General features: G+C 37.1%; 1 protein-coding gene across 3 annotated transcripts in view; it reads left to right on the top strand.

Moving 5' to 3' along the window:
- NR2C2 (nuclear receptor subfamily 2 group C member 2) overlaps positions 1-16,893 on the top strand; it is a 70,239-nt gene that overhangs the window by 14,881 nt on the left and 38,465 nt on the right. For all 3 annotated transcript variants that reach the window (XM_045022694.1, XM_045022693.1, XR_006580803.1), the window contains exons 3-4: positions 11,154-11,264; positions 15,614-15,814. In XM_045022694.1, coding sequence (XP_044878629.1) covers positions 11,154-11,264; positions 15,614-15,814 — 312 coding nt within the window. The remainder of the gene's footprint in view (positions 1-11,153; positions 11,265-15,613; positions 15,815-16,893) is intronic.

Here is a 16,893-nt window from a genome sequence, read left to right as displayed (position 1 = left end):
TGCCTTTGCAATGACCTGACTGGTAATAAACTATTGAAAAAAAGGATTGAAGGTTCAGTGTATAAATATGTGGAGTTATAACGTTGGAAAATGAACTTTCAGTCACAATTGCAAACTCAGATAAATATATATCTAAATATATCTCTATATGGCTACATGTACATAAAATTATGGGCAACTCACATTGGTGAATTAACATATGAAGTAGGTATGCAACTGTGCAACTATGAAGAAATCTTGTTACTTTCAAAGGATGTAACAGTCATGAAATGAATTTGGGCAATCTAGGTTTCTGTTTATGCAAATTTGAATACAAGTAACTAGTCCTTTTGTTGCTGACTGGTTTTTCTAGCAGTTTTCAAATATTTAAAGCGGTCAATTTTAGTTCCACATTCTAGTCATGATTACCTTATATGGACGTTCCTAATATGTAGTGGGAAGGGGACGGGGGAGAAAGATTAAAATCCTTTCTTTAGTATTTTACAGTTTGTATATTGCATGCAGATTTGGTTGTCCCATCTCAAAAAAGATACATTAGAATGGAAAAGATACAGAGAAGAGCAGCAAAAATTATTAGGGGTATGGAACAGCTTCCATATGAGGAGAGATGAAAAAGCCTGGGACTTTTCAGCTTGGAAAAGAGATTACTAAGAGGGGTATGATAGAGATCTATAAAATCTTGACTGCTGTGGAGAAAGTGATTATGGAAATATTTTTTACTGCTTCACATAACACATGAATTAGGGGTTACCCAATGAAATTAATAGGCAGCAGGTTTACAACAAACAAAAGAAAATACTTCTTCACACAACGCACAGTCTACCTGTGGAACTTGTTGCTAGGGGATGTTGTGAAGGCCAAAACAATAACAGGGTTTAAAAAAGAACTAGATAAGTTCATGGAGGATAGGTTCATCAATGGCTATTAGCTAGGATGGGCAGGAATGGAACACCATGCTCTGAGTGTCCCTAGACTCTGTTTGCCAGAAGCTGGGAATGGACAACAGGAGGATAGGTCACTTAATGATTGCCAGTTCTATTCATTCCCTCTGAAGCACCTGCCATCGGTCACTGTCGGAAGACAATATATATAGGGCTAGATGGACCATTGGTCTGACCCAATATGGCCATTCTTATGTACCCAATGAATTCAATTTATAGACTCAAACATTGAAATGGGGGGGAGAGAGGTACATAATTTAGTCCATCATCAGACCAGTGTAGGATTATGCCTTATTTGTAGGTTTAAATAGTGCATTGTGCAGTCTAGATTTAAATGACAAAGGTGACTTGGTAAATTAAATATTACTGATTGTGAAACAGTAATCTTGGGTATTACATATGAAAAATTAAGGTAGATGTTTGAGGTATTCTAAACATTATTTATGTTTGAACACATTTAATGCTTGTCTCTATTCAAATAAGTCCTGTATGATATATATACATTTGTTGTGGACAATAGATTGTAGGAGTATTTCTCATATTCCCAAACCATGACACTTTAAATCTCATCCTCCTTTTGTTTGTAAGGAAAGGAGGAATAATTGCCATACCCAGACATGTTTGTTAGTTTGAGGCTGAGGCTTCTGTTTATCTAAGTTCTCTCTACAGAGGCTAGAGTTGACATATTATCATGTCTTATAAAATCATGCATGGCTTGCTATTGTAGCTGTATATCAAAAAGAAAACCAACATACTGATTAATTCTGCTTAGAAAAATATTTCTAAGTTGTGCTCAATAAGCCTTTAACGAAATAAATTATGTACTTTTCTCACTATAACCTTCCTATTGTATTTTTTAGGCACCTGTCACCTAGGAATGCAAAAGACAAACATAGTTATGTAAAGAATTCACAGTTTCCAAGCAGTTTCCATTTTTTTTTTTCTGTGTTAAGTTTATGAAGGATGTTGTTGAGAGGGGAAGTCGGGTTTATCAAAAAGATGGGACTACAATTGTGATCTGAACACAGTTAGACTTGGTTGCACAGCTGGCATCCTGCTTTGAGGGCACTTTGTCCCTGATGCTGCATTTGACATTTCCGACCTTTTTACAAAGATCCAGAATGGTCTTTTCACGACAGTTATCTAAAGCTATTCCTCAGTGAGAAGAGAAAAATATTTTTTATCCCTATGGAGTTGGGTTGGATTCCAACTGGTGACCTGCAGTTGAAAGGCATCTGCCAGTCAGACATCATAAAACTATCTACACAACACTTCCCTTAGCAAGGTAGACACATTAAGGCCCAGTTCAACATGGTATTTAAGTATGCATCACACTTTAAGCACATGAGTATTACAATTGACTTCAGTAGAACTACTTGCTTGCATAAATTTAGGCATGTATTTAAATACCTTTCTGAATCTGGACATAGATTTGTTGACTAAATATTGCCGTTGGATCTGTGTTGCAAATATGCACCTATAATGAGTAAGAAGAAATTATTCTATAGATGTTGCCTATAATTTTTAACCTTTCCAAATTCATAATGTTACACAGTACATAAATTATATCTTCAGTATTTTCTCACTGTTGTGAAAAGGGCCTAATTTTAACAGTGAGCTCATTTCAATACTCAGGTTAGGAGTCCTTGAAGTTGAAATAAAATATTAGTTTTACTTAGTCAGGTAAGTCATGTAGTTGTTACATAAGCTTGTGTAATGGAAATTCACTGTAATGAAATTCATTGTCATAAAACTTTTCAAAGATTTCAGCTTCCCCCCACCCCCAAGTGTAGTTGATATTATGAGGGCAAAAAAAAAATTTCCTCCTTGCTGATATTTAAAAAATATACATTATTAATAGGGTGGTGTTGCATTAATTTGCCAGATTTCACTGTAGTCTGATCCAAATGTTTTGTCAGGGAATTAAAATAATGAATCATAACTTTCTCACATGCATCATGTATTTAATATATTAAGTCTAATATGTAATAAGACTGATTACATTACTACATGCGTGAGGGGCACATAGGAATTTAGAGAGGCCCATGCTCCTTTAAATACATTAGCTTAATGAACTGTAAAGATAAAGATGCTCCACGGGGAACATGGTGGTTTTCCTTTTCCATTTACTGATTTGAAAATAATTCAAGAGCAGGGCAAACTCTTTTCTCAGAGAATTCTCTTTTGCTGCCTTAAGGAGAGGTAGCAAGTTTGGGGACTGAGGAAGAGAAACAGGGGAGAAAGCTTTGTAACCTGGGTACATCTTCCCCCAGATGAAATTAATCGTATTATTAGACAAACTGCTTCAGCAGCTGGCAAAACAGCAGGAACACGTCGATTCTGCTTCCTTGGTTACAGGGAGTGATAGTACACTTGACCTTCAGAGGAGCAGGGTCACAGAGAGGGCATTTTTAAACAATTCTGTCTGGTTTCAGTGATTGGAATCTTCACTAATGGACCCTGGATGCAAATTCTGTGAATAGATTGTAATTGACCTCTGTATTCTTGTTGGATTGTTTTGGCCTGAGAGGTTTGCTGAGGAAAAATGTAAAAAAGCTGCAGGAAGGATTTGACACTGTAAGTACTAGAGTCTGTACAAAATATAGCTAGGGAGCGCCAGGAAGCAAACAATACAAAGGTTATTGAAGCAGATTTTCCATCTTCTTTTGAACTATGTATATTCAATAATTTTGCTTAAAGAAATCTATTTTTGAAAAGGCCTTTTATTTAGCAAATGGATTAATTTCAGAGCAAATGTTAGTTAAAATATTTAATGATTACTTTTAAATACTTATTGATTAAACATGTTTAAAATTGAGTATGTTGAAGTTTCTTACAACTTAAGGCCTGTTTTGTTTATTTTATCATCTACTGATAGACTTCTAATTAGTTGATAATTTTTCTTTTAAAATGACAAAAAATAGAAGTCCTTGATTTTTTTAAACTCATTTTCATTCTTTGCATAATAGATTATACCTACCGTACTTAAAGTTGGTGGATTAGATTTTTGCTTACAGTTTATACAGCTTCCATTGTGGCTGCTTTAAACATGTGGTACAAGTTCCACAGTGTGTGTGATGTCTATAAATTTGAATAGTGAATGCTAGTTATGATCTCACATCTTAAAAATAAACTTAATATCAAGCAAAACTGTTATTTGTCTCAAATAAATATTCACAGACCTTCTTTGTTGAGAATATTTTTGTCATATAAGCTGAATTCTACTTACAGCCAAATATGGTAGAAAAAACATTTTTGCGTAATAGCCATATGAAGAGAAGCTGGACAGTTTCTGATAGTAACATTACTTAAATCCATTCAAAAAAGTTATATATTTTTAGAGTTGTATTTTTTTTTCAATTAAATATTTAAAACTTGTATAGTTATAGCTAATTGGTTAGGGTGGTAATACAGCATTTTAGTGTTATACATTCTAATTCTTTGTATGTGTGTGATAATGGTTAGGGGAGAAACTAAGCTTTACTATAGGAAGCTGCTGGATCTTTTCTCAATCCTACAATTTGATTATTTCAGAAAAACTAACCTTTCGTGCTTCTGATTCTCTAGTACACATGCTGTTATGCTGTCAACCATTAACATTTCATTGAAATCAGTGGAATGGTAAGAGGTGTCTGGTATATTCCGTAGCACGGCAAGTGTGTTCTGTAGATGCACCTGAAATATTCAGCAGTTGAGGCATATAAAATGATCGTTATTTCATATGGCATCATATAGATGAGCCTTAAGAAGCTGTACATTAATAAGGACATAAAGAGAATCCTAAAATATAAGATACACATTCAGACAGCAATTAAGTAAACAAAATATGCAATATATCCTTTATTGATACAGCATACATTTTTTCAGCATAAGCTTTTGGGACCAAATAGTGTTTTGTTTTTCAGGTTAATCAATTTAGGTGCATAAATATTTTTCAGTTTCTGAAGAAAAATGAAAATGACACATCAGTACATCACTTATGCAATGGTTCTCAAAATGTGGTCCACCAGTGGTCTACAGAACTCTTATAGGTGGACACCTGGCTGATCATATTGTACTAGCTTTCTCCTTGTTGCCATCTGTTGAATTTTATTTAAAATAGTTAAAAATAATTCCCATAAATACTCACTAACGTTGCTTTTTCATATAAACAATCCCACAGGCAAATTATGTGTTGATGGTGAATAGGTGAGATGGTCTGCTGTGCATTATACAATACAGAACACAAAAACTGACCCTGCCCCAAAGAGTTTACAGGGGAGTTATACTCTAGTTCCTGTTTGCATAGTGACATTATTTCATGCATGCCTCTGCAAATCCCCATACATCAGGGCAAGAGTAGACTCCAGGTGCTTTTGTGGTCTAAGATAATTAAAATACTTCAAAAAAGATTAGCCTTCCACAGGTGAGGATGAAACAGCTAAAAGATCCTAACAACTAAAAAATAGATCTTTTAAAATGTGTGGATCTCAGTTACTGACTTGGCACGCAGGATAAGGAAATTACAGTTAAATTAGATCTTCCAGTAGCCTTCTGATACTAACAGTTAATTTTTTGTTGGTCAGACATCTTGTTTTCAGCTATAGGATATACTATATCTGCCAGTGATTGAGAGATCCTACTAATTGATTTCTCCTTCCTACAATTTTGTGCCATTGGAATCTATGTACACCTCTACCTCGATATAACGCTGTCCTCGGGAGCCAAAAGATCTTACCACGTTATAGGTGAAACTGCGTTATATCGAATTTGATTTGATCCGTCGGAGCGCGCAGCCCCTCCTCCCCCCCAGCGTTGCTTTACCGCTTTATATCCGAATTTGTGTTCTATTGGGTGGCGTTATAACAGGGTAGAGGTGTATGTATGTATGAAAGATAATTATATGAGGTACTGTCTTGCTGTTTCATGATTTAGTTTATTGGATTTGACTTCTACACTACACAGTATTACCTAGCACTACAAGCACGAAAGAGTGAAACTGCATGATTCAGTTAATAGTAATGTTTATTTTAACAGGTTTGTCTCTGAGATATTATACAGTAATGTCTGACTTGTGCCTTAATTCTTTTGTTTAAATCATAGAGTAGCTAAGCTAATTCTTTGTGTTAACCACAAAAAGTCACAGAAGGTTAAGACTTTCTATACACACTTAGTTTATGACTAGGTGCATAGTTAACTGTTCTCCAGCAATGCAAACTTTGATCAACAGGTACTTCTAGGATTGATTGGTAAAATTTGTAAGCTTGCTGCTTTTGGACCTGTCGTCATCACTTAAATTGAATAGATTCATATATTTCAGTTTGGAAAATCAATGGTTTTATCTCCAAATAAGATCATTCAGGGAGATAGTGAATCCAAGAACAAGTCCCAAAACTACAAAAATAGTGTTTAATTATTCTCTTGAAGATTTCCAGAAAAGACATTTCCACTCAGCATTGCTAATATGAAGCCGTTAGTATCAGTCATGCACTGTAAATACAGCATTACAGACTCTTACATCAGGACAGTATAAATGTGTGTTTAAAGACTGTTTAAGAAACCCCATAATTTATAGAATTTTATTAGAAGAAGAGACGGACTGACATATGATTCTGAGTTAATCAACAATTCAAAATCTATGTGATAATGTTTGTGACAGGTGTCATTTAATATCGGGATAGACTTAACTAGGAATCCCAAGCTTTTAATTAATTAAGATGAAAGAACAGCTATCAGAAGGGCAGAGTTGTGGCCAGTTGTACCTCATTGGTTTAAAATAAATAGATATGGCAGAAACTGGAATCTTCTGTAAGCCTTATTATTTAAGTTAAGTATGAGATACTTATTATGGTTGTCTATCTTGTCTATTTCTATGGCCCATATCACCTTAGTATCTGAGTTCCCTAACTGACTGTTTAATTTGTAGATTAAAGGGGATTTTTAAAAATAAATTGTCATTTTGTATCTGTAATAATAATTTACAGTATTAGTTATTCAAATTATGCCATGTATATAAAATATATTGTCAGTTTTTCTACAAAAAGATAAAATGAATCAATAACAATAATAATTACTCTCAAGAAAGCATGTGACTGAAAAAAGTAACCATGTTGCAGACTATTGACAGATTGTAATGACATCTCTGGAGCTACTGCATTCTGTTGTGTAAATATTTATTAACTAATTAAAATTATATTAATTTATCTTGAGAAGTTGTTACAATCTTTAATATGAAAGCAGTGGCCTCACATCTATATAAAATCTATATGTTAACGATATTTTAAGATTTTTTTTGTGAAAAATATTGTTGCACATTCATGATATGTGATTTTCTAATCATATTTTCACCGTTGTTTTAAATTTTCTGAGAATAGGCAAAGGCATTTGTCCACATCATGAATTATTGACCTGCAAAATTTAAATGTAAAATAGAGCCATTTTTAGTGAATGCAGCACAAATAAGTATATGTAATGTTTGTGCTGAAATTTTCTATAATTTGGAACTAGCTAAAGGAATTTTTGAAATTTTTTACTTAAAGTATTTTAACCTGAAATATTTTACACTAACTGTAAGCCAAGGGATTCAATCCTGCAAGCCATCCAAGTGTAGAATTCCCATTGATTTCATATGGCATCTTTTGTGTGGAAGGTTTGTAGGGCCAGGTCCTGAATTATATACAGTATATATAATAGATACACAATGGCTGTGAATGTTATTTGGGCTTAAACACAAATAGGCTTGAAAATGTTTCTACAGCATCTTCCAAATAGTGAGGAATTATATACTAGGCCCAGTTCATATTTAGATATAAATGAGCCAAGTAAGATTAAGTAAGGTGGTTCACTTCTTCGGATGCATAGAATGGAACACACAGACAGGAGATATTTATACATACAGAGAACATGGAACGGTGGAAGTATGCATACCAACAGGAAGAGTCTAATCAATTGAGATGAGCTATCATCAGCAGGAGAAAAAAAACTTTTGAAGTGATAATTGAGATGACCCATAGAAGGTGTGAGGAGAACTTAACATAGGGAAATAGATTCAATTAGTGTAATGACCCAACCATTCCCAGTCTCTGTTTAAACCTAAGTTAATTGTATCTAATTTGCATATTAATTCGAGTTCAGCAGTCTCTCTTTGGAGTCTGTTTTTGAAGTTTTTTTGTTGCAAAATTGCCACCTTCAAGTATGTCACTGAGTGGCTAGAGAGGTTGAAGTGTTCTCCCACTGGTTTTTGAATGTTATGATTCCTGATGTCAGATTTGTGTCATAACATTCAAAAACCAGTGGGAGAACTGGGTGCCACAAGTACTCCTGTTCTTTTTGCCGATACAGACTAACATGGCTGCTACTCTGAAACCTTTTATCTGTAAGTTGATTGTGACTGAAAGTCATTACCATCAGATAGCCTCTTAAGTGGTCTTTGTGAAATCCATTTGGAGGCCTTTGTCTGTTTCCTTGTTGAAAAGTGTCTACCTCAAATAACCAACAATCAAAATCAGTACTGATTGTTTCCTCTTGTTGGCAGTTGCATCAACAAGGGTGAAGATTAAATAGGACACGGAGACTGAACTTTCCTGTTGTGATGGTTCCTCTGAGTTGGGGTTTAATCACAATTGACCAAGTTGTACATGTGCAAATTTGCATTGCCTGTGCTGTATAAGTTGTGTGGACTAATAGAAGTCTTCAAGATTGTCAAGCCAACATCTTTCATTCACTCTTACTTCAGTTAAAGCCCTCACCCTCAAAACCTTCTATGGGACATTCTGCCACCAACATCCTAAATCCTACATATCCTTCTGAGGGTCACAAAATTCCTAGAGTCTGATTCCAGTATATCTAGAGTCTTCCAGGGATGGAGACAGCTGTACTTCCTAAGCATCCATGGGGCATCCTTCAGCCTCAAACAACTGTATTTAAAATCAATTTCTGCTCTGAAAATTAACTGTAAAAATAGCACTTGTTATGAAACTGATCTGCTTCCTGCATGTATCCAGAGTCAGATCTGCTTACTAACGTGACAAAATAGACTTATGCTGCATTTTACACCTGTTAGTCCTGCAGCAGGGCCAATGCAGACAGGTATTGTAGAGGGAGATGGTATCTGTTTGTTTTGCACACCAACAGAATTGTTAACTGAATTCCAATTGGAGGGTCAATTTTTACCCTCCGTTACATCTGTGAAACCCTCACTGAGGATAATAGTAATTAAATGTTTAACTAAGGAGATAAATTGGCTGCCTATTATTAATTTCTGGTGGTGATATGCAGGAAGGTAGGTCTAAGTCTGCAGCACCGATAATTAGTTTAAAAAACAACTTTTTACACTTGCATATTGAGCAAACAATAAAATTCAAACTTCACTAAACCATTTTTATAGAATTGCGTATCCAAACACTACTGTACTGTAAATAAATGTCTAAATAACACTCACTGCAGTTGAAAATTGCTCTCACAACAGCTTGGAAAATGAGGCTGCCACTTATTCCAAGGAGGCTACATAGTTTAACTAGATATTATGAGAGACTTTGGATTGACCACATAAGATCAGGAAAATAAAAGGGGTAAATGCCAGTTTGGGCAGATTCAAGGCAAATGGACTGCCCCAGAACATTCTCCTCCTTTACCCCTAAATACCTTTTTATTTAGGTCCAGGCTAAGAGTCAAGACACCTCCTGGCTCCCAAGAATATTTTGGAGCTACATAACAAAAGGTAGGATGGAGGAATGGAATCTGAGACAGAAAGGTCTTTCTTTTCCATCTCCAACACTGGAGAGGGTGGCTTTAAAAGCATGGTCTAGTGCAGTGGTTCTCAAACCTTTGTACCGGTTACCCCTTTCACATAGCAAGCCTCTGAGTGCAACCCCTCCCCCCCTTATAAATTAAAAACACTTTCAAATATATTTAACATCATTATAAATGCTGGATGCAAAGCAGGGTTTGGGGTGGAGGTTGACAGCTCGTGACCCCCCATGTAATAACCTTGTGACCCCCTGAGGGGTCCCGACCCCCAGTTTGAGAACCCCTGGTCTAGTGGATAGAGCACTCTGCAGGTCACTAACCTCTGTATGCCCAGCTTTTACCATCTGTAAAATAAAAGTAACAATACTTGCCTATCTCCAAAGGGTTAATGTAGGATCATAGCCAATACTTTCAAACTTGTTTGCCTAAAATTAAGCATCTAAATCCATATTCAGGCACCTAACTAAAAGCCTTAAATTTATTAGATGCTGAGCACTCAGCCATTCCCACTGAAATCAATGGGAGAGTCAGGCACTCAGGCCTCCAGAAAGTAGGCCACTTTTAGTTAGGAGGAGCCTGAGTATTGATTAAGGAGTCTAATTTTTGGCAAACAAGTCTGAAAATTTTGGACTTCATTGTTCATAAAACATTTTAAGATCCTCAGATGAAAGGTGATATATTAGTACAAAATATCATTACTAATATGTTGAAAAGCTTTATTTTAAAAAGAAGCAAAAAAAGATTTATCAAGTAAATAACTGGACGTTGAAAAAATATATGTTTTTTTCATTTCAGTAATAGTGACCACACTGTTTAAATTGTATTCCTCTTCTGAGAAGCGTGATCAAGTAATATTATACCTAGACTTGGGTAGATTAGATTTTTACTGGTAACTGTCGGTAAACATCAATTTCACACAGTACACATACAAACCGATGAAAAAAATTTCAATTGATATTAACAGAAACTTACTGATAGACAAAGTAAGAAAAATGCTGCTTGACAACTTAATAGTTTGATTTAAGGGTATTATTTTACATTGTATAACTTTTTGACTCTCAGCGTCTATTGTCATTAAATAATTTTCTGACCTGCCCATAATTTCCTGCAACTGTGAAAATGTAAATAGATAAAAATTGAAAAAATGCTTAATATCCATAATTTTGCACAACTGTGAAAATTAAAGTAGATAAAAGTAGAAAAATACTTAAAAATAAACATTGATAATCAAAATAATAAAAAATAAAAATTGAATTCTGCCAAGTCTAATTATACAGTGATTGTTCTGTAGTATAATAGATTCATTCTTTCCAACAAAAGCATACTCTGACAATTCAGTGGAAACAGATACTAGTGTGTTTTAGCTACTGAAACCTTTTCTGATAAGTCTAGAATCCATGATGAAGTTGTATAATGTTTAAGATAAAAAATATCCACTATGTTATAACAGTACATGAAGTGAAATTTCTATCTTGTTATTTACAGGTACAGACAGTTCAGACATCATTATCTGACTCTCCAGTGATGACCAGCCCCTCTCAACGCATCCAAATTATCTCTACAGACTCTTCTGTAGCTTCACCACAGCGCATTCAGGTAAAATCTTTAATTTAAATAACTCAGTCAGTGGGGCCCTTATTATGAAAGCAAACATCATTCAGTTATTGTCCAGTTCATAGCCATGTACAATATGTTTGAAAACTATAGTGAGCTCTTGTTTTTAATGTACCAGATATCACAGAGGTCCTTTCAGTGATTAGAATTCAAAATGACCTCTACAAAATTGAGAATTGGTATGCATTCAGCAAGATGAAATTCAATAAAGATCAAGTGCAAATTACTTCACTTAGGAAGGAACAGTCAAATGCACAATTACAAAATGGGGAACAACTAGGTATGTGATAATTCTGATGAAAAGGATCTGGAGGTTATAGTGGATCACACATTGAGTATAGTATCAGAGGGGTAGCCGTGTTAGTCTGGATCTGTAAAAGCAGCAGAGTCCTGTGGCACCTTATAGACTAACATGCATCCGACAAAGTGGGTATTCACCCACAAAAGCTCATGCTCCAATACGTCTGTTAGTCTATAAGGTGCCACAGGACTCTGCTGCTTTTACAGATTGAGTATAAGTCAACAATGTGATGCACTTGAGAAAAAGGCTAATATTCTGGGAAGTATTAACAAGAGTATTGTATGCAAGACATGGGAGGTAATTGTCCTGTTCTGCTCAGCATTGGTGATGCCTCAGCTGGAGTAACACGTCCAGTTCTAGGTGCTACATTTTAGAAAAGATGTGGAGAAATTGGGGACAGTCTAGAGGAGAGCGACAAAACTGATTAAAAAGTTTAGAAACCTGACCTGTTTGGAAACATTAAAAAAAACTGGCAATTATTTAGTCTTGAGAAAAGAAGACTATGGGGGGACCTGATAACAGACTTCAGATATGTTAAAGGCTGTTATAAAGAGTACTGTGATCAGTTGCTCTCCATGTCCACTGATGGAAGGCAAGAAATAATGGGTTTTATCTGCAGCAAAGGATATGTAAGTTAGATATTAGGAAAAACTTTCCAAGTAAAAGGGTAGTTAAGGTCTGAAATAGGCTTCCAAGAGAGGTTGTGGAATCCCCGGCTTTGGGAGTTTTTCAGAATAGGTTGAACAAACATTAGTCTAGGTCAGGGATGGTCTAGGTTTACTTGGTCCTGCCCCAGTGCAGAGGGTAGTACTTGATGACTTCTTAAAGTCCCTTCCAGCCCTACATTTATAGAATCTGTGATTGTCATTTGTAGATAGGCACTGAGAGTTGTCCTGTGGTGTGTGTATATATATATATTTTTTTTTTTACCTGCAGTTTTTGCCTATATATTCCCTCTAAATCTAGGAAAGGAAAATTCAGACAATTTATGCCTCTTCACTGTCTTAGGGTACAACTACACTACCCGCCGGATCTCCGGGTAGTGATTGATCTATCTGGGATCAATTTATCGCGTGTAGTGTAGATGCGATACAATCGATCCCCAATCACTCTGCCGTCGACTCTGGAATTCCACTGCGGCGAGAGGCGGAAGCGGAGTCAGTGGGGAGCGGCAGCGGTCAACTCGCCGCCGTCCTCACGGCCAGGTACATTGATCTAAGATACACCGACTTCAGAGCTGAAGTCGGTGTATCTTAGGTCGACTCTCCCCCCCAGTGTAGACCTAGCCTTACTCTCTAGATTCTATCACTATGGAAGGATTCTCCTTTGCAGACATTTCTGGTTAAGTAACAATAGCAAAAAACCATTTTTACCTAGCAGATCTACAATATCAGCATATATCTCACCACCTCATCATAAAATTTATATTTCCTCAACATGTATGACTGAAGAATACTAGGACATTCTGAAGTTCATAGTGCAGCTCCTCCCAGCATAGCTTTAGTTTTGGCCCACGTGGGCAGAACAATTAATCTTGTTCCTCATACCTCTACTGCTTCTAAAGGAACCACCAGTCCATGCTGAGGGAGAATACTGGAATGGGAAAAGAACAATTCCCATCTCTGTAAAAAAAATTTACAGGCAACATCATAGAGGTATCAGTCTTGACCCCATAGACAAGATTTCAGTGTGACTTCATGCTGCCAGCTAAGATTTTCAATATAAAACACTGTGATGGCCAGTAGCAATTCTGTGGAGCAGCAAGATAGCCCAGAGATCTTTTGCCTAGTGAGCTCCTTAATTATCATCATTGGCTGTTCCATATGCTTAGATTTTTTTTTAATGTTTATTCGATAAGGATTATGTGTTCTGAGCTACGAAACTTTATTTACACAAGTGGTCAGATTAGCATAGAAGCCTTAACTGTAAATTAACTACACACACACAAAATATTTTGAAATTCGTATTTATTTTTAACCAAAATAGAAGAAATCTCAGCTATAGTCATGAGGTGGAATGCTTTTCATTTTCTGTCTCTAGTATTGTGTGCACAACACAAAAAGACAAGCCTGAGCGCTTAAATTCATAACTCTGCTAGACACTAAAAATGATGGACTCAGAGACACTGGATTTATGGTTTATTACAACAATCTCTAGCCCACTAACCTCCTCTTTTTGTCCTATGGCTGCAGAGATGTTAACAGGCCACTCTACCTGTAATGGTCCCTTAGCATATTTTCTAACTACTTATGCTAAACAATCTGTTCTACCTTGCATTTAGCTGTGACACTCAGAGTACTTTCCCAGACCCAAAGAAGAGTTATGTTTGCTGAAAAACTTGTCTCTCTCACCAGCAAAAGTTGGTCCAATAAAAAGATATTACCTGACTCACCTTGCCTCTCTGTCTCTAGTATTGACCAGAAGAGGCTAGTTTCACAGTTTACTAATACGTTTCCCTTTTTCAGAATGGATGAGTTTGACCTCATAGAGTTTTCCAAAGTATTTTTACTTTCACTTTTAATTCTTTAAGTGAGGAAACTTTATGATGATATCAGATTAGACTTTCTGTGTAGGTGTACTGGATATGTGCTTGGTCATACATAGCCTTGTACAATGTTACATATTTTTCACTTAGGTGAACATAAGAACCTTGGGTCATTATATTTCATTGGTATTCATTTTATACTATCTGGATCACATAAGAACGGCCCTACTGGGTCAGACCAAAGGTCCATCTAGCCCAGTATCCTGTCTTCCGACAGTGGCCAGTGACAGGTGCCCCAGAGGGAATGAACAGAACAGATCATCATCAAGTGATCCGTCCCCTGTTGCTCATTCCCAGCTTCTGGCAAACAGGCCAGAGACACTGTTCCTGCCCATCCTGGCTAATAGCCATTGATGGACCTATCCTCCATGAATTTATCTAGTTCTTTTTTGAACCTTGTTATGGTCTTGACCTTCACAACATGCTCTGGCAAGGAGCTCCATAGGTTGACTGTACGTTGTTTGAAGAAATACTTCCTTTTATTTGTTTTAAACCTGCTGCCTATTAATTTAATTTGGTGACCCCTAGTTCTTGTGTTATGAGAAGTAGTAAATAACACTTCCTTATCTATTTTCTCTACATCAGTCACGATTTTATAGATCTCAATCAGATCTCCCCTTAGCCATCTCTTTTCCAAGCTGAAAAGTCCCAGTCTTATTAATTTGTCCTCATACGGAAGTCATTCCATACCTCTAATCATTTTTGTTACCCTTTTCTGAACCTTTTCCAAGTCCAATATATCTTTTTTGAGATGAGGTGACCACATCTGCACACAGTATTTATATGGATGGATTTATATGGAGGCAACATAATATTTTCTGTCCTATTATCTATCCCTTTCTTAATTATTCCCAGCATTCTGTTTGCTTTTTTGACTGCTGCTGCACATTGAGTGGATGTTTTCAGAGAACTATCCACAATGACGCCAAGATCTCTTTCTTGAGTGGTAACAGCTAATTTAGACCCCATCATTTTATATGTATAGTTGGGATTATGCTTTCCAATGTGCATTACTTTGCATTTATCAACATTAAATTTCATCTGCCATTTTGTTGCTCAGTCACCTACTTTTGAGAAATCCTTTTGTAGCTCTTTACAGTCTGCCCGGGTCTTAACTATCTTAAGTAATTTTGTATCATCTGCAAATTTTGTCACCTCACTGTTTACATATTAGAGAGATTCCTTCTTGACCTGTTTAATGTGATTTACCATAGTCCAGCTACTTCCTCACCTTTCATATCACCAATGCTTCCCATTCCACAAGAACCCTTCTCTGCAGAAGCACTATGTATACATAAAGGCCTGATTCCACTGCCTTGCACTTTGTGTCATCATTTACACTTATTTTGCACAAGTATAAATGACTATGTAAATTGCAAGGCAGTGAAGAGCCATTATCAGGTAATAAGATATAATTCTGAGATAGAACCAAAGATTTTAGAATGTTAAATCTTATATTATGAAATCCTTCAACATTTGTTGCAGATTGTGACAGATCAGCAAACAGGACAGAAAATCCAGATAGTTACAGCAGTGGACTCATCAGTGTCTCCGAAGCAACAGTTTATCTTGACCAGTCCAGATGGAACTGGAACAGGAAAGGTGATATTGGCAGCACCTGAAACATCTAATGCCAAGCAACTTATCTTTACTACCACTGACAACATTGTACCAGGCAGAATTCAGGTAAATACAATAATTAAAACAGGCTATCCTGCTTCAATTTTTGATTTAAATAGATTTAATTGTATGGTTTCAGAGTAGCAACCGTGTTAGTCTGTATCCGCAAAAAGAACAGGAGTACTTGTGGCACCTTAGAGACTTATGCTCAAATAAATGTGTTAGTCTCTAAGGTGCCACAAGTACTCCTGTTCTTTTTATTTAATTGTATAATAGCTCTAAACACCTAGAAATTTTGATAGTTTTCTAAAAGCTAAACTTTCTGTGTACATAATTTTGAAGCTGAAAACCTGTTTTGAATCATAATTTTATTTAGTGTCTGTATTTAATGGGATGATTTGGGCATTAAAATACAGACAGACCCTGTAACGGGTCGGACTCACCCCCGCGGCGCCTCCTGCTGGTGACTCCGGGAATTAGCTCAGTCCAGCGTTCGGAGCGCCCTCTGCAGGCCGGTGATCTGCCTGTCCTCTGGCCCGAGTCCCTCCCTGGACCCCGGTGCCCTTTCACATGGGGTGCTGCCCCAGCAGTAACCCCTTTTCTCTCTGGGTTTCCCCTGCCTTTGGAACCCCCCACCCTACTATCCCCACTTCGCCTCAGTAGTGGCTACTGCCAGTCATTGTCTAGCCCCACACTCTGGGGCAGACTGCAGTATCAGCCTACTCATCACAGGCAAAGGGGTTTGGACCTGCTGCCTTGGCCTAGCCCTAGTTTGCCCCCTGCAACACCCAGTACCTTTTGCCCTATGGTAGGCTGCAGCCTGGGGCTTTCCAGGCTGGAGCTCCCCAGCTCCTTAGCCTGTCCCCAGCCCTGCTTCACCCTAGGTACCTTGTTTAGCTACTAAGCAGCCAGGCCCTTCTCTCTCTGAAGGCAGAGAGAGACTGTCTGGCTCCTGTCTTCCCTGCCTTCTTATAAGGCCCTGTTCCTCAGTTTGGGGCATGGCCCCCAGCTGCAGCCACTTCCCTAATCAGCTCAGCCTTGAGAGCCACCGCTCTCAAGCCCTGTCAGGCCACTTTTTAAACCCCTTCTCAGCAGGAGCAGGATCCACCCTGCTACAGGGACCTCTCTGTGTCCCTGGGCTGCCC

The sequence above is a fragment of the Mauremys mutica genome, chromosome 7, assembly GCF_020497125.1.
Source record: "Mauremys mutica isolate MM-2020 ecotype Southern chromosome 7, ASM2049712v1, whole genome shotgun sequence".
NCBI lineage: Eukaryota > Metazoa > Chordata > Testudines > Geoemydidae > Mauremys > Mauremys mutica.
Note: the sequence above shows the minus strand (reverse complement) of the source record. Positions and strands in the feature narration are given on the sequence as shown.